Source organism: Ursus arctos, unplaced genomic scaffold (genome assembly GCF_023065955.2).
Source record: "Ursus arctos isolate Adak ecotype North America unplaced genomic scaffold, UrsArc2.0 scaffold_14, whole genome shotgun sequence".
Taxonomy (NCBI): Eukaryota; Metazoa; Chordata; class Mammalia; order Carnivora; family Ursidae; genus Ursus; species Ursus arctos.
This window is the reverse complement of record NW_026622808.1, coordinates 14,954,737-14,978,976: the sequence shown is the minus strand read 5'-3', so window position 1 is coordinate 14,978,976 and position 24,240 is coordinate 14,954,737. Positions and strand designations below refer to the sequence as shown.

Here is a 24,240-nt window from a genome sequence, read left to right as displayed (position 1 = left end):
GAAGAGAGACATGGAGACGGAGAGACACAGGGTGAAGAGAGAGCCAGGGATAACAGAGAAAATGCCCCTTCACTCACCGACCAACGGCAGCAGTGGGGGCCCACCCTGGCCAGGGCTCCACACTCCAGGTCACAGAGCCACAGACACGCACGGCCCTGGGGAGGCAGACCCACCTGCGGGACCTTCTCGGAGCCATAGGGACACCAAGGGACAGGCTGAGCCCCTACAGACGCATGCCAGCCCTGGACACTCAAGGAAACCCCGGGGACAGGCCACATTCCCACCTCCCCCGCCTGAGCTGGAAAGAGCCAAGAAGCCCCAGGGGATTTCAGGGGACTTGCCAAGGGCAGGGAGGCTGGGGGTGGGAGGCTCCCAGCAGGGCTGGATTTAGGGTGAGGAAAGTGACTCAGGGCGCGCAGACTTGGATGCTGTCTTCACCCGACATTCATCGTGCACTTCTGACTTTTTACAACAGCGCGTGAACAAAGTATTCATTCTGGGGCCTGAGTCCTCGGTGCAGGAGGCGAGTGTCTCTCCTGTGAGTCCTGCTCTGGGCCACCCCTCTCCTCCCTGCCGCGGGGGGGCTGGGGGCAGCAATCAGGCCACACACATCCGTCCTCTGCTCCGAGAACTTTTATTCCCTGGGTCCGGGGTGCTGCCTGGCTACAGGACCGACAGGACGGGACATGGGGGGGCGGAGGGGCTCACAGATTCTCCGGTGGGGGCGGGGCCACAGTCACAGCTGGGGAGGACATCGGCCAGTGCATGCAGGGATCAGTGGGGCAGTGGGTGCAGCTGGGTACAGTGGAGAAGGCCCAGGCTGGTGTCCGAGCTCGGAAGGTCAGCGCGAGCCTGGCGGGCGGAGGGCCAGCCCCGTGGCGCTCAGCGGCCCTGAGTTTGCAGTCTCTGCATCTGGAGGATCTGGCTCAGAATCCGCTGCACGTCTTCATCCATCTGACCCTGGGACGGCACAGCAGAGGGACAGCGAGCCTGGCACTCCTGGCCCCGCGTCCCTGGTCACTCCCGCCCCGCCCCCGAAGGCCGCGAGCTTCTCCCCTGGTACAGGTGGCGGCCAGGCGGGACTCACCTGAATGGCGTACAGGAGGTGTCTCCTATACAAGGCCACCACCGCACTGTGGTCCCTGGCAGCCTGCTGTGGGCGTCAGGGAGGGGCACTTAGAAAAGCAGGTCCCCCCAACATGCCCCAGAGCCCCCTTTACACCCAGAGCCCCTGCCTGGTGTGACAGCTGCTAAAACACTGAACTGCTTTCCTCCCCTGCCCCGTGTCCTCACCTTCAGCTGCTCCTGCAAGGCCTTGACCTGGCCTCGGAGGGCCTCCACCTCGGGGGAGCCTGGGGCCACTGGCTGGTCCTTCAGGGCCTCCTTAAGACTGAAGACTTCCTTGGAGAGCTCTGTGATCTGGGGGGAGCGGGGGGGACCTCCAGTCACCCTGAGCCTGGGGCCGGGGCGCTGGACCTCTCCAGCACCTTGGGAAGAGGCTGGTGAGGGAAGGTCACATCCTAGAGGCCAGCGAACTCCGGCCCGCGGGAGTCTGGCCCGTGAGCTAAGAATGGTTTTCATACTTGTAAATGGTTGGGGGAGATATGTCAAAAGAAAAATGGTATTTCATGACACAGGAAAATCAAATCAAAATCACGTTTCTGAGCTCGTACATAAAATTTCATTGGTCCGTTGCCAGGCCCATTCACGACACGTCAGAGCCGAAAACATGGACTCTGGCTCTTTCCAGAAGTTTGCCGATCCTGTCACAGCCCCTCTTGTGGATTCTGGAAAGGGGAGGCTGACAAAACAGGCGGCCCAAAGCTACCTGGCCTGGTGGGGCTGGATCAGGCAGCCCTGGGTTTGGATCCCTCCCTACCCCTTTCTTGCAGGAGATCTTGGGAAGACGACTTAACCCCTCTGAGCCTCAGTTTCCTTATCTGTAAAGGAAGGAGAGTCACAGTTCTCACCTTGACAGGTTACTGCGATTCTGAATAGAGGTTAAATCTAAACTATGCCTGGTAAACAGCAGGTGCTCAATAAATGCTGAGCTTTATTATTATACTACAGATCAGAGGTTCTCAACCAGGGGCCATCCTGCCCCCAGGCAACCCCAAGCCATGTCTGGGGACATCTGTGGTTGTCACGACTGGGGGTGCTCCTGGCATCGAGTGGGTGGGGCTCGGGCATGCTGCTCAGGACACCCCCGCCACAGAGAATGACCTGACCCAAGTGTGACTAGTGCCGAGCAGGAGAAATCCTGCAACAAATAAACTGTAATCTCGACCACAATGTAATTTTCATTTTGCAGAGGCAGTAATGGGCTCAGAGAGGTCAACTGACTTGTTCAAGGTCACACAGTGAGCTAGGGCTGGGTGACTCCATGGTAATGCACCTGGGGCTCTGGGAGTCACGTGCACTGTCCAATGAGTGAGCGACCTGACGTGTCACTCTGACGTGTCACTCTTTGCCTCTCAGAGTCTCGGCTTGCTCATCTAGAAAACAGGAATAAGAATGCCTTCTGGCTTTCGGGCTTAGAGGGAAATTAAAAGTGATAGTGTGTGAAAACCACCCGAGTCAATAGCCATGGGCTGCTGTCAACCATCATCGTTACCGAAGACCAGAACTGGGGAACTGGGGTCCAAAAGCTGGATGAACTGCTGTGTGGCTGTGAGACCTCAGGAAGTGGCATCCCCTCTCTGTGCGTTGTTTCTTCAAATGGGGACAATAAAAGCACCAATCTTACAGGAACTTGATGGAGCGTTAAATGTGTTAGTCCCTGTCAAACACATAGCTTGGGGCCTCGCATGCAGTAAGTGCTCAATAAACGTTACTATGTTTATGATTCATAGTTAGAACAGTAGCCCACATGTCTGAGTTGTCCCCTTCCTTCTCTGTGCCTCAGTCTCCCATCTAGAAAATGGGCAGATCTCCCAAGATTCGTTCACTGGGGACATTCTTGGATTTCCCCCAACCTCTGTTCGGCGGGAACCACCCAAGTGAGCGCAGGGAAAGGGGACGTACCTTCTTGTCTTTCTCCTTGGCCATATCCAGGGCCTCCTGGGCGCGGCTCTGGGCCTGGCGTGCCCGCTCGGCCTCGGTGCGGAGCCCCCGCAGCTGCTGCTCTGCTGTGGCCAGCTGGGCCTCGGCCGCGTGCCGCTCACTCTTCATGAACAACGCCTCCCTCTGCACCTGCAGCCCGAGCCCACGTGCGACCCTGAGGACATGAGGACCCCAGAGTCTCCCGACCCTTCTATTCTGCCCCGAGGACATTCACACCCATTTTGATATTGAGGAGTTCGACTCAGGGAGTTCTGGGTTCTTCCCGGACACCATGAACTTTCTGATCCAGTCTGACACTTCTGACATGCTAGCTGTGTGGCCTCAGACAACTGACGTAACCTCTCTGTGTCTGTTTCCTCATATGTAAAATCAGGGTCATAACAGCCCCCACTTCACAGAGTAATTGTGAGGAGGAAATGGACAAATACAGGGCATGTGCTTGGAACGGCGCCTGGCACCCAGGAAGTGTGATGTTCCTTTCTCTGTTCGTGTTGTGAAGCATTATCAGTTTCTTACAAAAGGAAAGAAAACCAGAAGAATTTGCATGAAAAGCAAATCAGTGTCCAGAAGTCAATGACTCCATTTTCACAAAAATATCAAGATCAGAGCACTGTCAGCTTTGCAAACATTGACCCTGGGGTGGGGGCTCGGGGGTGGGGGGATATGGGCCTTTGTAGAAATAATAGAAATAATAGCTCCTGGGAAACGTGGAGGATAAGCAGATGTTCCACTCAGTACAGACTGGCTACGCCTTAACAATCAAAAAAGAAAATGAATATATAAAAACCCCAACAACTCAGCATCAAAATCTACTGGGTTCAAAATATTAGATTAAACATCTCTGGGCATAACATCCTCTTACGTTTGGGCTGAAGCATCAAAAATAATCCAAAGGCAAAATGACAAGCTCTAAACAGCCAGCTGGAAGAACCACAGGGAGATTTCAGGCCAGCAGAGAAAACGGTTGTCACAGTAAAAAACATCAGGGCAAAAAGCTGAATTCACTGCCTACAAAGCCACAAGTGCACGCTGATCCCTACCTCACACCATACACACAATTAGAGCTGAAGCACGAGAACGGCCATGGAACCAAAGCAATAACAGTCTGAGGGAAAGTGTGACCCTGGGGTGCACAGAGGACTCACAGACAAACCTCAAAAAGTGCCAACCGTTAGAAAAATGATGGGGTCGGGGTGCCTGGGTGGCTCAGTCAGTTAAGTGTCTGCCTTTGGCTCAGGTCATAATCCTGGGGTCCTGAGATCAACCCCCATGTCGGGCTCCCTGCTCAGTGGGGAGCCTGCTTCTCCCTCTGTCCCTTTCCTGCTTGTGCTTTCTCTTCCTCTCTCTAATAAATAAATAAAATCTTAAAAAAAAAAAAAAGGAAAGAAAAATGATGGGGTCAAAATGGCCAAAGGTTTTTAAGAAAGATAACACAAGTCGAGACATCTGAGAGATCAGAACGGCTTCAGGGTCAGCCATCCACCCAGAAACGCTAACAGGGTTAGGTGTCTACAGGACTGGAACCAATGGGCTGGACACACCCCATGGCTGCGGCTCAGACCGCCAAGTGGCCCCTGGCTGTGCTGGGCGCGGGCCTGGCCACGCTCACCTGGAAGACCTCGGCGCTGGTCTTCTCGTGCCGTCGTCCCAGCTCCTCCAGCTGCCCCTCCAGCCGGGCCACGTCAGCTTGCAAGGCGCCCACGATGCGCTCGTGCTCCAAGCGGGCCACGCTCCCCACACGCTCCCGCTCCAGCTCGGCCCGCGCCTCCTTGCCCGTGGCCACCACCTCCTGCTCCAGGTTGGCCGCCCGGCTCCGCAACTCAAGGGCCTCCTCCTGCAGCCGGTGGTGCTCGGTGGCCGGCACCGCCGACTGACGCAGGGCCTCGGAAGCCTCACGCAGCTCCGCCAGGCCCCGCCGAGCCTCCTCGCAGGCTGCAGCCAGCTCAGCCGCTCGGGCCTCCGCTGCATCCCGTGCTTGGCCCAGCTCTGCAGCCGCTGCCCGCTGCTGCTCCCCGGCGGCCGTGGCAGTGGCCAGCTGCTCCCGCAGCACCTCCAGCTCCCGGCTCTGCTCCAGCCGCACCTCCTCCCGCCGGGCCAGCTCTGCCCGCAGGCCCCGGGCCTCCTCCTCGGCCAGCAGCCGGCCAGCCCGGGTCTCGTCCAGCCAGGCTGAGGCCGCCTCCAGCTCCCGGAGACGGGCGTCCCGGACTCGGAGGTCCTCCCGGGCCTGCTCCAGGGCGGCCCGTAGCTGGACCGCATCACCGCTGCCGCCCCCAGCAGCTCTGCCACCCTCGGCCTCGCGCATCCGCTCCCGAAGCCGGCCAGCCTCCGCCTCCGCGGCCTGGCACTTGCCGTGGGCCGCCTCCAACTCGGCGGCCGCCTCCCGCTCCCGCTGCCGGAGCGCCTCCTCCAAGCCACGAATCCTGCTCTCCAGCTCTGCTTGCAGCTGTTCGGAGGCCTCGGCAGCACCAGGGTGTAGGACTGGGCCCGGGGGGGCCCTCGGGGCTGTGGCCTCCACATGCGTGGGCTCTGTGCCTGCAGGCCCGGCCTCCACGGCACCCTCTCCGTTGGCCTTCATTTCCGGTTCCTCTGCTTTCGGCTTTGTGGCCTCTGCTCCTGTGGCCTTTATTTCTGGATTTCCTCCCTCTTCCAGAGCCTCAGTTTCTGTGGCCTTGGCCCCTGTGGATTTTGTTTCAGTGGCTTCGGTGTCCATGGGTTTTGTTTCTGTGGCCTCAGCCCCCGTGGATTTTGTCTCTGTGGCCTCAGCTCCCACGGATGCTGCTTCCACAGTTTCCACTCCTGTAGCCTCCTCGTCTGTGGTCTCAGCTCCGTTCACTTTGGATCCTGGAGCCGTGGTGCTGTCAAGCTCCATTTCCATTGGCCCGTTCCTGGTGGTCTTGACTCCCGTGCCCCTGCCCTCCCCAGCAGCTGCCTCCTCTTCTCCAGGGGCCCCCTGTGTTTCCTGTCGCTCCAGTGCCCGCAGAGCCTCGGCATGCTGCCTGCGGAGCTGGTCGAACTCAGCCCGAAGAGAGTCATAGAGGGCCAGGGGGATGACCTCGGCTGACCCGTTCATCTCCATCTCATCCTTCTCGAAGCTCTCTAGGATCTGGGAGGTAGTGGGGAGCTGGCAGGAACTTGTGGCCATAGGGGCTCAGGGTGGCTCTGCCACCTTCCCTGCTCACAGACTCAGCTGTGTGCCCACCCTGACCCCCAAGGTAACAACCCCTCGGGTCCTCAGATCTGTCCCATCCCACCCTCCTGGGCCTCGGTTTCCTCACCTGGACCTTCTCCATCAGCTCCTGGTTTTGTCTGGTGAGTGCAGCCAGCTGCTCCTGCAGTGAGGCCAAGAGCTCCTGGGCTGAGGGGCTTAGCCGTTTGGAGAGCAGAGCCTCGGCCCCTGGTGGGCGCACAGAGTCAGCCCGGGGGGCCTAGGCCATAGGGGATGGGAACCGGGGGTCTGGAGCAGGGGGTCAGAGCCCCCAAGGCAGGCAGGTAGAATGAATAATGGGTGGGGGCCGACCTCCCTCCCAGCTTCAAACTCTCTCCTTGCCTGTGGGTCAAGGCTCCGTTTCCCGGGGGTGGGCCCAGGGACAAGGTGGACAGGGGTGCACAGAGGGAGGACGGGGGTGGGGGCTCGCCTGGAAAGTCAGACAGTTCGCCCTCCTCATCCTGCAGAGTGGCCACATCGTAGCTGGTGTTCTCCCGCTCATTCTGGGGGGGGGGGGGGAAGGGGCCGGCTTGGGTCCTATGCCTGTTCCAGCCCCAGGACCCGCCCCCAAGAATCTAGAGGGGACAGGGGAGTTCATGGGTCTCTGTTGCTCCCCGGGAGCCTCAGACGGGCCGTGTCTGGGCCACAGTGTTTACTGTGTGCCGTCTGTGTGCCATGGGCTATGCTGGGCTCCCTGGGAAGGCCAGGGAACAGCCCAGCCACTGCTCAAATGTGTGACCATAGCCCGATGCCCGGGGGTGTATGCGTGGCCTGTGTGTGTGGGACACAGAGAAAGGGATGCGGGGCTGTGTCCTCACAAGGGTGTGTCCGGGATCCTGCAGAGGGTCACATGGGGCTGAGGGTGTCTGCATGTGAGTACCGCCAGCTCCGGGGTTGTGGGTCTGTGGTGAGCACGGGGTGCGGTGTGTGGCCCCCCGCTCCTCCTGTGTGAGCGCCTGTGACTGTGTGTGATTTTGCACTTGTGATTTAGTCTGTGGTGTGTGTGACTGTTTCGACCGTGTTTGTGTACATGGGTGGGTGCGTGTGTGTGAGCACAGGTGCAAGTGGATGTTTGTGTAATCACGTACTGGGGGAAATGCTTGTGCATGTACATGGGTTTGTCGGTGTGTCGTCTGCGTGGGATGGAGAAGCATCTGCTGTGTAGGCGCCAGTATTTCTGGTGTGCGTGTGGGAGTACACATTCACGGATGCCCGCTGCGGCCGCCGGTTTTACGTGCAAGACCGTGTGTGTGAGCGCGGCTGTTCATCTCTGAGTGTCCAGGTTCCGTGTTTGGAGAAGTGTCCACTTTGTGCACGTACGTGGGTGGGTGTGCTGTCTGTGATGGCGTGATTGTAGGTCTGACTGTTGTGTTCACGGGTGAGAGCCCGTAAGTGCACTGGTGCGGTTGTCCGGTAAGGGCAGCGGGACGGAGGCCCCGCCCCGCCCCTTCCCAGGCCCCGCCCCGCCCCTTCCCAGACCCCGCCCCGCCCCTTCCCAGACCCCGCCCCCAGCCCACCTCCAGCAGGGACAGTCGGCTCTGCAGACTCTCCACCTCCCGTCCCAGGCTCTCCTTCTCCTCCTGCTTCTCCACCAGCAGCTGCCGCAGCTCTTGCACCTGGAAGTGGGGGCGGCAGTGGGGGGCTCAGCCAGACTCTGGGAGGAAACACAGGCTGCTGAGGGGCTGGCTTTCTCCGCACCTGCCACCTACCTGTCTCTCCAGGCTGTGGAGGGAGCTGGCCTCTGCCTCTGGCAGCTGATGGGAAGAAGGGGAGACAGGGCTTGAATCTGGGTTGGGGGTCGTCCCCCCCCACCTCCGTAGTAGCCCCACCACCACGGACGTCATCGGCGGTGCACCTACTGCGTGCCCAGCACCCTGCTCTGCCCCCTGACTCATTACTAAGGTTTTACTGAGTGTCAGACCCTGTTTTGGGCCACTCATTCACTTGCCCACTCAAATACTCATTCTTCCAGTAAACATCAAGTGTCTCCTGTGAGCCAGTTATGGTCAACCACGCCTGTCCTCGTGGGCTTACAGTCAAATGGGTGAACGTGAATAAAATACAGGGCATGTCCAACAGCACTAAGTGCTTCAAATAAAAATAAAGGGAACTGGGAAGTGAGGGAGAGTTGTCACAATTTTAAATAGGGTAGGCAGGGGAGGTGTCTTTGGCAAGCGGTTTCTGAGCAAAGACGTAAAGGAAAAAAGAGGGAGGGAGCCACAGGAGCATCTGGGGAAGACTGCTCCAAGCAGACGGCACAGCACATGCAAAGGTCCTGGGACAGGACCAGGCCTGGAACACTGGGGGAACAGCAAGGAGGCCCATTTGGCTGGAACAGAGTGAACGAGGGTGTTGACAGGGAGGCAGGAGCTAGGAGAGATAAGGGGAGTCTTCCTTGCAAAACTGCACCCCACCCCAGGCTTAGTCCCAGGCCTGTGTCTCTGCGGCCCCTCACCTCCTGCTTCCTCCGTTCCTGGTGCTGCTCCAGGCCCCGGATCTTCTGCAGCAGGCGGCCCCTCTCCTGTCGCAGCCGCACGATCTCCTCATAGGCATCTTGATCGTCCTGTTCCCCCCGCCCGGGGGACCCACCACCCTCACGTGAGGTCCAGGGGCTGTCTCCTCCCATACCTGAGCCTGAGCCTCCCCCCTCCTGCCTGCCCCTCTTCCTCCTCCCATGGCCGGGGCATCTCTCACCGGCACGGGGATGCTGGCAGGGGGCTGAGGTGCTTTCCGCTTCTTGGTAGTCCCTCGCTTTTCATGGCTGGACACAGAGTTCTGGGGGAAGGGGGGAGGGGGCACATGGGGCACATGCCAGCCTCCTACCCAAATATGCCAGCCCAGCCCCACTATCTGTCATCAGCCCCAACTCAGCCTTCACTTCCTGTGTGACCTTGAGCATGTCCCTGCCTCTCCCTGGTCCCTGCTTGTCCCTGCATAAAAGGGCCCATACCTCCTGAGAGTTCCAGATCTTATGCTTTACTCTCTGCCCCTCTTTGTGCCTTCGTACACGGTACTAGACCGGACTGTCTACAAGTTCCCTTTCCCTGTGAAGCTGAGATGCTGTAGAGCTGGGAGGGAGAAAGAGGCCAGACCTGCCTGCTTCCCTGACCTACACCAGCCCTCACCAAACTCAGTTCCCTCTACCACCCCACCCCAGCCCCATGAGTTGGCCCCATCCCCGCAGTGTTCTCACCCAGTTCTGAGAGTTATGCTGTGGGTGCAGCTGTCACTTGGTGGCAGCATACCCTGAAGGTGGCATTCATCCCAAACAGGTCTTCCTAGGTCATAACCCTGGGAGAGAAGTCCATCTCCTCCTTCCCTTCCCATAAAGTTTGGGGCAAGGGTGGGAAGGTAGTGTGTGCAGGGGGAGGGGACTCATTCACTGCTTAGAGATCCATACCTGAGATGATGCCTCGCCTGAGTCATCCTCTAGGGGAAAAGAGGGAAGCAGGGTCAGGCACTATGTTTTAGGGACTCCATTCCCAGCCCTAGGAAGGGCACTAGTGAGGGGACTGATGGCTGGGGTGGGCTCTCAATTCCCCGAGAATCAGAACTTTGAAAGTAGGACTCAACTACTTTTGCAGATGCTAATAGGAGGGCCCTTGGAACTCTCAAAAGGGGGGACAGTGGCACCTCCAGGATGGCCCATGTAGGGGTGCCAATTCTTAGGAAAGGCAAGGATCCAAGGATAAGGATGACCCAGAAAGCAGAGTGGACCCCCAGAGTATTCTAAAAGCTCTGGGGCTCCTTGAAACTGTTCTGAGTAGCAACAGGGGAAACATGAAACCTCCTGTAAGGCAGCTAATGGGGTACCTTGAAATGACCTAGAGTAGGGAAAGGGGTGACAAGAAACTGCTTAGAAGGAGACAGGGCGGGGGGGGGGGCTTCCATACCACTGGGTGGTGAGGGGCGCTGGGCTGCCTCCTGCAGGAGGTGCAGAACGAGTTTGTCTCCTGCTAGGGCACCATAGTGAGCTGCGTCCTGGCCCAGTGCGTCAGTGATGCCCGGCTCGGCCCCGCCTTGCAGCAGCACCTCCACTGTTTCGGGGCTGGCCCCCTCACAGGCCAGCATCAGGGCTGTCCTACCACGAGAGGGGGCTACTGAGGAAGCGAGGACATTCTCAAACCCCCAAGCCCTCCTCAACACCCAGGCTGGGGTGGGGTGGGGGGAGAGATCCACCAGACCCCCAGCCACAGAAGTTAGGAGACTTGTCCAAGGTCACACAGAATACAGTAGACTAACTGGAAGGGGAGATACGTACCTGCCCTGCAGGTCCTGGTCATTTGCAGCTGCCCCCTGCTGCAGGAGGAGGCGGCACAAATCTGTGTGACACATCTGAGCTGCTATGATAAGGGGCGTTGTACCTGACTGGTGGAAATTAGGGAAAGGATGAGACAAAAGGTGAGAGGCTGACCTTGGGAGGTAGGCAAGCCTATAGGAGTGCCCCTGAACTTCACTCCAGACCTTTTCACACTTTTTAAAGGGTGCCTGGGAAGCTGCCACTTGGTGACGGTGTACCTCAAATACGGCATCTTTCCCAAAAAGATCCCAGAGGCTCACCCGATCTCGGGGATTCAGATGTGCCTTGAAGGAGCACAGCATTTCTGAGCAGGAGATGCAGCCGCCAGCCGCTGGAAAAAGAGGGAGGGTAGGTAGGGCAAAGTTTAGACATTTTCTGGGGGCCTTCTGCCTGGTGTGCTTCTTATTCCCTCTTTCATGAGAAGCTCTCACCTTCCCTAGGAGGGCAAAGGCAAAGGTATGACTCCTATTTTACAGATGAGGAAACAGGTCCAGCCAGGTCCACGGTCAGCCAGCAGGGTCAGAGACAGAGCTGTGGACAGGGTCTGCTAACCCGCTGTCCCAAGCTCTTTCCACATTCCATCATGGCTCCTTCTTAAGGTGGAACTTTTGACTAATTTTTATGTATTTCCGCTCTTTGACTTAACTAGCATTGTGTACCTACCATGAACCAAGCCTCACACAGACAGCGTTAATGTTAACGATCACACGGTCAGCTGAGACTGGGCAGGCTTCTTGGGGTTGGATCTGAGTTTTCAAGGTGAAAGGGCGAGGGCAGAGGTTTCTTAGTAGGCAAGAGCCGTGAAGTGGGGGAGAGCTTGGTGAGGTCAGGGAAGTGGGAGACAGTGTGTTATGTCCAGAGCCGCAAGGAAAGAAGGGAGGGTTTCGTGCTAGGGAGGCACTGGAAAAGTCAACAAGCTCCGTATGATGACCTGCTGTGTGCCTGAGGGGCTATGGCATTTTGTTTTCTGCTGTAATCCCCATGCTTAGAACGGAGCCTGACACACACAGCAGGAACTTGATAAATATTTATTCAATGAAAAAACCTAGTGAGCTTCCAGTGTGACCAAAGTTGGCAGCATACCACTAGGTGGCAGCATACTCCAACTGCAGGGAAGTTTTAACCCCCAAAGCAAACACAAATGCATTTCGTGTTCCCAAAAGGTCAGCCGTTTCTTGAGTCATTAGTGAAAGTCATGCCCTAATCTCACGGGCATGGTGGACAGATGTCGAGCTGGGATCTGGTTCCGGCAGGTGGGTCCCTTCCCCTCCCTCACGAGGGAGTTGGACTTAATGAATTTGAAGGATGCTTGGACCTTTGGCCTTCCAGAGATCCCCTAGGATTTGGTCAAAGGAAATTGCACTCTGGTCACCGCCCCCCCCCACCCCCAACACGGCCACCGTGGTTGTCACCCAAGCCTGGCAGACATCAGGCTGTGCTTTGGGGTCAGACAGCCTGGGTCTTCCCTACTTTCTTGTGGGCGAGCCTCAATCACTTTGCCTGTCCAATGGGGTGACTGTCTGTGGCTCAGAGGGTTGCTGAGTATTAATGCTGAGCCCCAGCAGCTGCACACAGCAGGTACTCCGTGAGGAAGGAGGAAGGAGGCAGAACGTCCATGGTAGGTCCCCGATACAAGAATCCCCAGCCTAGCACCCTCTGGGGCATGGTGAGCACAGAGCGACACTGGGCTTCACCCACCTGCATGATGCAGGGCCGTCCACCCACTGCTGTCCACGACATCCACCATGCAGGACGCCTGGGGGGGAGGGGGGCGGGTCACTGGAGGTTCTCTAGGAACTGCCCCTTCTTGGGCTGTGCTGGAGTTCAGGCTCCTAGCCTTACACTTCTTCCCTCCCCCATCTCCTCACGGCCCCCAAGTGACTTGGCTTTTATGAAAATTGGTGAGAAAGGAAATCGCTGGGAGCTCGGGAGAAGCTGGGGGTTTGGGGGCTCGTGGGAGCTCTGAGAGTGGCTGTGGCTAAGAACAACCTAGGGTTTGGGGGAGAAGCTGGGGCTCAGGAGATATCTGGTACTGGGAGTATATCTTGGGTGTGGGAAGTATCTGGACACTCGGGGAGTATCTGGTTGTCCAGGGAGTAACTGGGGCTCAGGAGTGAAAGAGGCTAAGACATATCTAAGATTCAGAGAGTATCTGGGGGCTTGGGGAATTTCTAGAACTCAGGGAGGGGGGTAGGGGCCAGAGGAAGGAAGCATCTAGGGTTGAGGGAGTATCCAATACAAGAAAGTAAATGACCTGCAGTAGTTGCTTCAAGCACTGTGGGTGCCCGTACTTGGCGGCCAGGTGGAGGGCACTGTAACCTGCAAGGCAGGGAGAGTCTGCTTGGGCTCCACATATTCAAGGTGCTTCCAGCCGCTCCCCAAACCTGTGTCAACTATTTCTGATGAGCTTCCCCGTGTCCAGTAAGTCCCCAGACCCCGGGTACTTCTCCAAACCATGCTACTCCCTGTGGCCAGAGACTCTCCATGCTCCAGCTAGCCTGCCTCCCAGCCTACACTCCACTCCCATGCGCTCCTCAAGCCCTCCTGCCCTGGCGACTCCCCACGTTCACAGCCATGCTATGTACTCAATGACACTGCCCCTCGGAATCCAGCTGTCCTGTATGTTCCTGCCAGTCCATAAACCCTTGCTATTCCGTGCGCTGTCTCCCCTCTTTGATGCTCTACAAATCCCCAGCTGCCTCACACATTGCGGCTGCCCTGCCCGTTATGGTACCCCAAAGCTTCAGACACGGCTGTGCCCCACGCCAACTTACCTCCTGAGCTCCAACTAGTCCCTTTGGCCATGCATTCTATCCCGGACATTCCCTCAGGGCCCTAGTGAAGTCATACACCCAGATTCTCCTTTTGTCCCAGCTACTCCCAGAGCTCCAGCTACTCCACATACCTGAGATACTCCCCCCTAACCTCTACTTGCTAGTCTCCTGTCCGCAGATACTTCTCAAGCTCAGGTACTCCTCTGTTCTTCTGACTTAACCACTACCTGAGTCCTGGCCACTCCCGGACCACAAGCTGTCGACTGACCCTGATTGGTGCCACCTAGAGTCTTTTTCCGCAGGCAAGGCAGCCTGACACGTCCCTGTGCCTCCCTGGGAGCACTGAAAGGAACTCCCCCCTTTTCAGCAGGTCACGGAAGCCATGGAGCAGGGCCCGACTGGACCTTCAGGCTGGGCACCTGATCTGAGCTCCTCGTCCCCCCGCCCCCCCAGGGCCCGGCAGGCAGTACCTGCCCCATCCGAGCTCATGACGTTGGCGCCGTGAGCCAGCATCACCTCCAGGCAGCTGGCCGCACCCCTCATGGCAGCCAGGTGGAATCTGGAGGTCAGAGATGGGGCATCAGCTGCAGGATGGCTGCCCCTCGTCCCTCACACCCCCCAGGGCGTGGGCACTCACGCAGACTTGCCCTCGGGGTCCAGCTTTGTGGGCACCAGCCCCTTGCGGGTGATGAGGGCGGCCACCCGCGCCGCGTCCTTGCTCTCCACGGCCTGTAGCAGCCGCTCGTCACTTTTGCCCCACTCCTGGCTCTGCGGGGCACACCCAGAGGGTCGTGGGGCCAGGCGATCACTGCCCCCTCCCTGCGTCCCCTGGCCAGGGCTCCAGGCTTCACCACCTGCTCCTGGGCACTTGCCTGGCGCCTGCCTCTGGCTGCCGGCTTCGGGATGGGGCAGGGGCCGCAGGGCGGGCAGGAGCCAAGGTCAGTGGGGCTGAGTCGCAGCTGCAGGGGGAGGTAGTCCTGGGCGGGGGTCTGAGATAGCATCCCCCCAGCCTGCATCCCCCAGCACTGCCCCCAGCTCCACCCTACACCCACTACCAGCATCATGCTATTAAATTTCCCCCAGATCAGCCCCCAGCCTGTCCTTCCCAACATCACCCGCACCTCCAAAATCTTCCCATAGGAGCCCCTAAAAAGGTCCCTTTAAATGTCCTTCAGAACTGTCCTCTGTCATCCATCCTTCTTAAACTGACCCCGAAGTGCCACAATTGTCCCCTAAATGTTCCAAGACCTGTTCCCCAAAAATCCCTACTTAGCATGAAATGCATTCCGAACTGTCTTCCCCAAATTCCTGAAGTTTCTCCAACATCGTCCCCCCAAATGACCGCAACATCTGTCCTAAAAATGTCCTTCCAAAAAAATCCCTTGAATGTTCTCTGAAATTGTTCTCCGAATGTCAATAGATTTTCCCCAAAATGATCCCTCGAAATATAGTCCAAATTGTCCCCTCAAACAAACCCACCCAAAACTGTTCCCCAAAACTGTCCCTCCATATGCCCTCTATATTTTCCAGTGTCCCCAATCTGTTCTCAAAACTGCCTCCCAGAATGTCCCCGAGTTTCCCCAAATGACCCGCCCATCCCCCAACCTCTGCCCCCTTCCCCCGCAACCCCCTCACTCCCGGTCCGTCCCGGGTCTCGGGGTGGGGGTCCAGGCCGGGCGCGGCCAGGGGCGGGGAGCGGCGGGGTGGGGAGGGGAGAGTAAGGGCCCGAGTCCCGCCCGCTCCCGCGCCCCCTCCCCTGGCCCTACCGCGGAGGAGGTGGCGGTGCACACGCACAGCTGCTTCATGGCGGCCAGGGCGCCGGGTGCCGGGCTCCGTGCTCCGGGAGGCGACCGGGCCAGAGGAGGGGTGGGGAGGGGCGGGGGGGACCCGAGGGAAGGACTTGGGGGGGTTAGAGGGAGGGGCTGGGGAGTCCGGAGGGAGGGGCTGAAAGGGACCCGGAGGGAGGGGCTGGGGCCTGGGGGGGGCCCGGAGGGAGGGGCTGGGGGCTAGAGGGGGCCTGGAGGGAGGGGCTGGAGGGGGCCGGGAAGAGGGGCTGGGGGTCCGGAGGGAGGGGCTGGGGGTTGGGGGGAGGGGCTGGAGGAGCCCGGAGGGGCACTGGAGGGGGCCCGGAGGGAGGGGCTGGGAGCTGAGGGAGGGCCCGGGGCGAGGGGTTGGAGGGGGCCCGGAGGGAGGGGTGGGGGGACCTGGAGAGAGGGGCAAGGGGACCCAGGGGGTGGGGCTGGGGGAACCCAAGAGGGAGGAGCAGGAGGCTGGAAGGGGGTCTGGAGGGAGGAGCCGGGGGCTGGAGGGGGCTCGGAGGGAGGGGCTGGGGGCTGGGTCCGGAGGAAGGGCCCGAGGGAGGGGCAGGGGGGACCCAGAGAGAGGGGCAGGGGGACCCGGAAGGTGGGGCTGGGGAAGCCCGGAGGGAGGGGCAGGGGGCTGGAGGGGGTCCGGAGGAAGGGGCAGGGGGGGACCCAGAGAGGGGCAGGGGGACACGGAGGGTGGGGCTGTGGGAGCCGGGAGGGAGGGGCAGGGGGGACCCGGAAGGAGGGGCTGGGGGATCCAGAGGGAGGGGCTAGAGGGGACCAGAGGGAAGGGATGGAGAGCGCGGGAGGGAGGGGCCGGAAGGAGGGGCTGGGGGTCCGGAGGGAGGGACTTGGGCGGACCCGAGGGAGGGCTCGGGGTCCGGCAGAGCTCAGCCGCCGGGCCAGCGCACCCCGCCCCCTCCCGGAGGCCCCGCCCCTACGGCCGGGGTCGTGTCGAGGAGGGGCTAGGCTCGGACCGGGTGAGGCCTGGGCACTCCCTGACCTTCCTGCCCAGAGAAGGATGCGGCCAAGGAGGCTGGCTCCCTGGCCCCCATAGGCTGCCCGCTGGATCTCCAGGGACCCGCCTGCAGCGTCTCCGCCTCGTCCGAGCTGGCCGCGGGTCGCAGGTGACTCCGGGCCCTCTCCCTGGCCATCGTTCACGCACTCACGCACCAGGGGGACCCAGTAGTCTGACAAACTTGAATCTGAATCCTGGGCCCTACCCCCAGGCCCTCCACACTTAACACCTATGCGACCCGGCCAAGATACTTGCTTACCTGCTCCGGACTTCACTTTCCTCACCTGGAAAATGGATTTCAAAACAAACAGTAGCTACTGCACGCGAGGGTTAAGGGGAGGACTGATGAGATCGTTCAAGCAAAGCACTCATCAGTGCCAGGCACATAGTGCAGTAAACACGGATTCATTCGTCAAACACGGATGTGCTTGTGCCCGTGTGCATATCTAATGCTGAATCCTGAGGACACAGACCATCGTAGGTGGTCAGTAAAATGACCAAAACACGGAGAAGACCCAGCTTCTCCCAGGGGCTGGTAGGATCTGTGTCCCCTGGGTGTTCTCTCAGACTTGGGGTCCCTTGACAGCGGGCCAGGCCAAGGCCTCCCTGACACAGGCCAGGCACCCCACGGTGGGGTGGGGGTGTTGGTAAATGTTTGCTAAGTGAATGAATGACTCACAAGGCCAGGCCTTCCAAGCCATGTGAATTTCAGTCATTGAGTCCATTGTCCTATTGGGTGCCTGGTGCTGCCCGGGGCACTGGCTCCCAGTGGTGACAAGACACATGTCCCTGCTATCCCTGGGGTCCCTGGGGAGACATATATGTACACCCAGGGACTGATGAACCAGTGTGATCAGGGCTGTAATAAGGGAAGCCCAGGCCAGCTGGGAGCTCAGAGAGGACTCCTGCCACCGGGGAGTCTGGGAGGGCTTCCTGCAAGAGAGGGCATCTGAGCTGAAACTTGGAAGATGGGCAGGAGTTGGGGGGTGGCAGAGACAAGATCAGGTTCAGGAGAAATCATGAAATTATCACTTACCTCCACCAGCCCAGTTGCCTGTACCCTGGTCCAGGACCAGGTGGTTGGGGGTCATACTTAAAGGTAGGACAGAGGAAGAGGTGTGTCCACGGAAGGAGGGGGAACCAGGAATGGGGGAGATCAGGGAAGTCATGAGAGATTCCAAAAGGTGGGATGGCCCACTGTGTTGATGGGTGCAAATTCACGAAAGGGCCACGGGGTGGGTGGGGCGGGACACAGGGATGAGAGGGGAGAGAAGGGATGAGTGTAGAGATGGAACCTGGGGTCAGCAGCCGTGATGGCAGACAGGAAGGGGGAACATCAATCCAGCTTGGTCATGTTATGCACACTGCATGACTTTGGGCCAGTCATGCTCCTTCTCTGGCTCTCAATTCCCCAACTGCTAAATGGGGTGGATAAAGCAACAGGAACCATAGAGCTGGGTTCCTCCACCGAGGCACTGCAGACATTCAGGGCCAGATCATTCTCTGTCGGGGGGCTGTCCTGGGCACCAGGGGGCTGAGCAGCATTCCTGGCCCCCACCCACTCGATGCCAGGAGCGCCCTCAGACATCCCTAGATATGGCTCAGTGTCCCTGGGGGGCAAGATCTGTCTGCCATTCTTCTTAGGACACCTATGGGCAGGAGGAGGGAGAGGTGGGGCAGATAAATGGAAAGTTTGGTAATAAGCGATTGGGGAGGGGTGGGTGTTGAGGGCTCCTGTCTCTCACACCCGAAGGCCGAGTGCCCCTCTCAGCCTTGGGAGGAAACTGAAATGGATCTCCCAGCTCGGGCCTCGGATTTCCTCCTCTGTCCTCCTGGATACCATACAAGCTCAGACAAACACCCCTCAAACCACCCCCAGGGGCTCGGTCCAAGTCTTGACATCACCTGACTCCTCTCTCTCGTGCCACATTCAGTCCACCAGCCAACCCCACTGCTGTCAACCCGATCCACGTACCCATTCCTACCTGCGGTCCAGCCCCATCACTGTGGGCTCCACGTGGGGACACCTCCGCTCTGGTCTCCTAGCCCCTGCCCTTGTCCCCAGCTTCCCGAAGCCTGCGTCAGCTTTTGGCTCGCTCCTGCTCAAAAGCCTCCAACAACCTCACTCAGCGTAAAATCCAGACTGCTGTGGGGGTGCCCAAGGGTCTACAGCAACTGGTCCCTGGGGGCTGAATCCCAGCCTGGTTTTGTGGAGCTCCAGAGATAAGAAAGGTTTTTATATCTATAGGTGGTTGGGAGGAAAAATCAAAAGAAGCGAATATTTTGTGACCCACGAAAGTGACATGAAACTCACATTTCGGTGTCTATAAATAACGGTTTATTGGACGGAGCCTCGCCCATCTGTTTGCAGCAGTCTATGGCTGCTCTCAAGCTGCGGCGGCCGAATTGAGGCCTGAGGGCCCTGAAGACAAAAATATTACTGCCCGGCCCTTTACAGGGAGAACTGGCCCACCCCTGCTCTAAACAGCACCCGTCAACTCCCTGAGCTCACCTTCCCTACACTTGCCCTGGTCAGACCCGTCCTGTCGCAGTGGCCTCCTTTCTGGTCCTGGCCTCTGCTCTTGCAGTGTTCTCCATCTGGGGCACCCGCCCTCCCCCACTGTCCACACGGCCTGTTCCTCTCCTGTTGTCCACACTGGCACCCGAAGAGGGTTTTTTTGTTGTTGCTCTTCTCCCCACCTGATGCCACACCCCTTCTGAATACATTCTGTTTCCTCTTGGCCTATTCCCCTACGATGTCAGAGAGGACAGCATTAAACCAAACACGGGGCCCTTAGGAGCGCGGGTCCGTGAAGCCAGCCCTGATCTCCAGCACCTACCACAGGGTCTGGCACGTGGTAGGGACCCAGTAAATGTCTGTTGAATGAATTAAAGAAATAGTAACTCTGGAGAATAAAAATGAGAGACAGACAGGCTTTCCAAGAAGCAGAGAGGCACTGGGAATCTATGAACCTCTAAAAACTCCGATCTCCTTGCTTGTGGGATTTTTCTAAAACCTGAAATAAGGGCAGGAGGCCGGTGGGAACCCAAGGACGAGGCTCACGGCTCCAGTTAAATCCCATCTTACGGATGGGAACACTGAGGCCCAGAAAGGCTCTGAGAAGGCTCAGAGCAAGTATGACGATGTGTTGGGGCCTTGAAGGAAAGGCTGGTGGTAAAGAAGCAGAAAGGAGCGGGGAGGGTAGGCCAGGCGGCAGGGAGGATGGGACCGAGGTGTGGTGGCTGGGCTGCGTGCTGAGAAGAGGGAGCGAAAGTTCCCAAGAGCCAGCTGGGGGCGGGCAGCGGGGGTGTGTGTCTGTGTGTCTGCAGTCACGAAGTCACGGTGTTTGCTTTCGTCCCTCTGGGAAGCTGAACAAAAGCCGAACCTGACTCCTGCTGTCCGCCCAGAAACTGGAGCCGGCCAGGGGAGGGAGGGACAGTGAGCTGCCCGAGATGCCTGATGGGGGATGCGGAGGACAAGCTTCTCCCCGGCCACCCCCAGGCCTCTTGGCGGTGCTGCTGCTGCTGCCTCCGCTCCAGCCCAGCCTCCTCCCCGCCTCCCAGACACCCCAGTCTGAGGCTTTAACACCTGTCCGCCCCCCCCACTCACCCCTACACCTGTGCTACACGCCCAATACACCCATGTCCCAAATTAGGTGTCTTTGGGTTTTTTAGTTGCACAAACTTTTCAAAGGATTCGATTTCAATATAATTCTACTTTTGAAATTAAACAATTACATGGTTTGGGTTACCACTGGGTACAACATCACAGGAACTCTTGAGGGGTAAACGTGAACAGTCCACCTTAGGAACGGGTTCCAAACAGGATGAAGAATTTTAGGATCGTTCTGCAATGAATGAATCTGACTCCGTGCCACATTTTGTGGGTGGTTCATGAGCCATTTATTCCTGTCTCTGTCTGTCCCTACCTTTCTCTTTTTTGTCAGGAGATACCCCGCCCCCAACAACCTGGGGGAAGTCTGCTGACTCGCTTCCTAGCTGTGTGACCTTGGTCAAGTTCCTTAACCTCTCTGGGCCTCCTCTCCTCATCTATAAAGTGGGATAATGAAAGCTCCTAGCCCGGACGATTGTTATGAGAAATCAATACGCTAACATCTGCAAAGCACATGGTAAGCTCCTTATGGTGTCCGAAAACACGCAGATGAAACGAAAACAAATACATAAAACCAAATACAGGTGAAATAAGTGAAAATGAATTCAATGATATTATATTTAAATTTTTAAAAATTAAATTAAAATAAATCAATGGAAAAGGAATGTTAAGCTTAATAAATTGCTGGCATCAATAAGATGAGTTGGGAAAACTGAGGGGGCCACCGGAGGCTGGGGACAGACCCAGAGTCACCCAGCTAGCCGGGAGGAAGATGCACTCAAACCCAGAGCTGCCCGACTTTACAAGCAGGCGTGTTCCTCTGCTCCCTCATTTTGGCTTTCCAGGACTCCTCAGGCTGGGCCCGCTCACACGCTCTGTTCCAGCCCAAGGATCCTGCTCGTTGTCCCCAGATGCCCTGACTCAACCAGGCCTGGCCCAGCCTCTCACATTTGCTCACACTGGTCTCTGTCCTCTAACCCTAGATTCTCTCAATCTGTGCCCTGGACCGGCCCCCACACTGGCAGGGACTTGGGGAGCCAAGAAGGAGTGAGTATGACTGAAGAAGGAACATCTCCCTCTGGGAGTCCACAGTCTAAGGTATGGCTGCTTGGGAAGCCAGCTCCAGCCCACCTCAGGGCCTTTGCACTGGCTGTTCCCTCTGCCTGGAATGCAGTTCTTGAAATATCCACACAATTCCCTCCCTCTTTCCCTTCTGGTCTTTGCTCTGATATCAGCTCCTCGGTGAGGCCTTCCTTGACAACTTGCTTTAAAATTGCAACCATCTCCCTTGCCCTGCATGCTCCCTCTCCTTGCTTTCTTGGACGCCATGGTACCCAAAAAAAAAAAAAAAAAAAAAAAAAAAAAGCCTTGCCCTTATTCCTCTTGTTTGGTATCCATCCCCCACTCGGCTGTCAGTGCCACAACGTCAGGCATTTCCTCAGTGCCCACAACAGGGCCTGATACAGACATTTGCTGAATGAATACTCAAAAGCAAGAGATAAGGGTCCCCGAGAAATTGAGTCCTCAGAAAAGCAAGTGGTCACTGGAGCTTGGGAGAACGAGATTCTTCTGGAAGAAGAGTTTCTGGCATCAAATAGGCTGGGGGCTGTAGAAGGTGTGACAGGCAGCAATGCACCCAGGAGAGGGCTTTCCCGGTAGAGGGAACAGGCGGGGCAAAGGTCTGGTGGCTGGAAACCCAGCAGGAAGCAGGGGGGACAGGAGGGCAGCAGGGAGCAGTAGACAGGAAAGGGAGGAGAGGGAGCAGAAGCTAGGGGTGGGTGGTGAGGAACCTCGGGAGAGTCCTGAACAGGGAGGGGCCTGGTCATATGGAAGCTGCCAGAAGGATCACAGGAGGGGCAGAGGACCATGCTCCAAAGGCCCAATGGCTCCTCAGCCAGGCCCTGGGGCGTATGAGCCTGAAATCGGGGGACACTGGGCATCTCAGTGGCCTCAGACTCACCTCTGTCTTCTTAAATCGCGCCCGGAGCGTCTTCATGGCCAGCAGCTGTCGGTTCTCCTCAACCCAGGCCACCTGGGGAAGCACGAGAGTGGGCTGGGGTGAGGTACCTGGTGGGCAGGAGGGTCACCCACCTCCCCCTCCTCAAAAGGACCGCTTCCTCTGCCCGGGAGCCACCTCAGACTCTAGAGCAGGACCCAGACACAAGACACCCCATCTCCTCACCGCTGTGTGTCCTTTGGCAGGTCACTCGCCCTCTCTGAGTTTCACCTTCCTCATCCTCAAAAGGAGGGAGATAACCCCCTTTTGACCAACTTGTGGTAGGTTTTCAGTGAAGTCCCCAGCATAGAGCCTGGTAAACAGTAGGTGCTCAATACATGCACCTCACCAGTATTCTTTGTTGTCCGAGCAGATCCAGCTTTTTCTGGTCTCCAAGCTTCCATCTGTGCAGTTACTTCTACACAGAATGCCCTTTCTTCTCCTTCCTCCCTGGTGAACTCCTTTTTACTCTTCACAGCCCAGTTCCAAAATCCCGTGTTCTGATGAGCTTTGCCTGTTGTCCACAGGCTGAACTCTTAACTTGTCAAGCTGGGATTCCCTGGCCCTAGCTGGGTCCCTTCCTCTGCCCCAGCCCTGGCTTTGCAGGCTGCAAGTGTCTGGGCAAGTACTGTCTTCCTGAACAGTGAGGGGCTCCTGGGGGCCAGGCCCAGAGCTGAGACCTCTTAGCACAAAGGCACGTTTCTTGGATAATCAGGGATTATCTGCAGCCAAGTCCCCTTACAGCAGGCTTGCATGGAGGCAAGCCACCCCAGGTGAGCAGAGGTCTGGGGGACGGCTGTGTACACGTACGTGCACCTGTCCGTCCACCTGGGCCTGTGACATGTTCTTTGCATGCACAGGCATGGAGGACAGGCAGACACATCCCGGGGTGTGCGGCCAGGGATTCCTTCCTATTTCGAGTCGGATTTCTACGAAGGCATGTCCATCACCTGTCCAACCTGCCTGTGAATTCTCGAAACTATCCTTCCACCTGTCTGCTCACCCATCCATCCACCTGGGCATCCGTCCTCCTACCCAAGCACGTACGCAGCCATCCCCTGGCTACCGGCCACCAACGCACCTTCTCATGGTCCTTCATGACCCTTCAATCATACTTCATTCACCGTCTACCCACCATCCATCCGCCCACCCTGTACACCCAACACCCACCCGTACACCCAACACCCACCCTACCGTGCATTCGTCTAATTCACCCTTCCATCTCCCCACCCATCTATCTACTGACTACCCATTCATCCACCCACCCCTCCACCCATCAACGTACCCATTCACTCAGCACTCACCCTACCCTTTTTCTACCACCTCTGTCTCAATCACACCCAGACAGGTTGTAAGAAGACACCCAAGAGGAGTCCACAGGTTGCCTGGGCAGGAGGGGATCCATGGGCTTGGGGGACGGGAGTAGCTTCCTGGAAGAGGTTATGATATATAAAGGAGGGCCTGATGGCCAGGCAGGTTGCTGAGAGGGGCAGCAGCAGTTAAAGAGGGTATGTACCCTGGACAACGCAAACGCTGGGAAGCGGGAAGTGCATGCATGAGTGTGAATGTGTGTGTGTGGGGGGGGCGCTTGGGGAGCTCCTCAGCATAGCGGGGACATATACCATACACGGGCCTCTCCTTGCTCCCGCGCACCAGGACTCAGAGGCAAGGGGCTGAGGCCCTAAGGGGCGCCTCCTTCCCAGGCTTCCCTCACTTCCTCCTCTCCTACCTCCTGCAGCTCCAGTGACTCTAGCACCAGGCCTCCTCGCCCACTGCCGACTCCAGTTACCTGCTCCCAGCTGGGCAGCTCCAAGCGCTCAGCTCAGACACCCGATCAGCTCTGAGAGGGCAGCTGCCCAGGGGGCCGGGGATGGGCAGAGGGAGGAGACAGGCTGGCTGCGGGGCTGCCTGCTGGCCAACGAGGTCTGGCGGGAAGACACCAGCACTCCTCCACCACCCTCTGCTTCTCTTCCCGGCCTTTACACTTGCTGCTTCTCCACCAGGAACACCCCTCTGTACCCCATGTCGCTCCCAACCGGCTCACTCTCCCCATCTCATTGCTACTCACTCTTCGGATCTTTGCTACAACACCCCCTCCTCCAGGAAGCCTTCCCGGATGCACCCAGGCTGGGTCAGGTGCCTCGTCGTCCGAGCTCCCTATGGCCCCATGCCCTCATGGCACCTTAATCACACTAAGTCACCATCTCCCAGTCACCAGTCTGTGTCCACCTCTCGCCACAAGGTGCCGCCTTTGTTCTCCAGCGTCTCCCGGGCACGCCTGGTGCTCAACACCTCTGTTAAATGCATCCTCAAGGCCACCAGCCCCAGTGCCCTTGAGCACTCTCTTAGCAGTGCACCTGTCCTGCCGAGTGCAGCTTACCACCCGCCTGGATGACGTTTGGGTAATCCGGAGCTGCGTCCAAGACCCTACCTGGTGAGGCCCCACATTGCCCCCCTCCCCGCACA

The 24,240-nt window shown here is 58.1% G+C and overlaps 1 protein-coding gene across 1 annotated transcript; it reads right to left on the bottom strand.

The window, feature by feature from the left end:
- Positions 1-632: 632 nt before the first annotated feature.
- ANKRD24 (ankyrin repeat domain 24) lies at positions 633-22,873 on the bottom strand. The gene is made up of 22 exons (XM_057311248.1): positions 22,856-22,873; positions 21,739-21,810; positions 14,215-14,301; positions 13,980-14,110; positions 13,813-13,901; positions 12,823-12,887; positions 12,267-12,324; positions 10,829-10,899; positions 10,530-10,636; positions 10,162-10,349; positions 9,669-9,697; positions 8,963-9,043; positions 8,724-8,831; positions 7,978-8,022; positions 7,786-7,884; positions 6,699-6,771; positions 6,339-6,457; positions 4,673-6,166; positions 3,025-3,192; positions 1,294-1,419; positions 1,088-1,153; positions 633-960 (listed from the first exon to the last, which is right to left on the bottom strand). Exons 1-22 carry the CDS (start codon positions 22,871-22,873, stop codon positions 883-885), a joined length of 3,372 nt encoding a protein of 1,123 aa, XP_057167231.1. The 3' UTR covers positions 633-882.
- Positions 22,874-24,240: the final 1,367 nt, after the last annotated feature.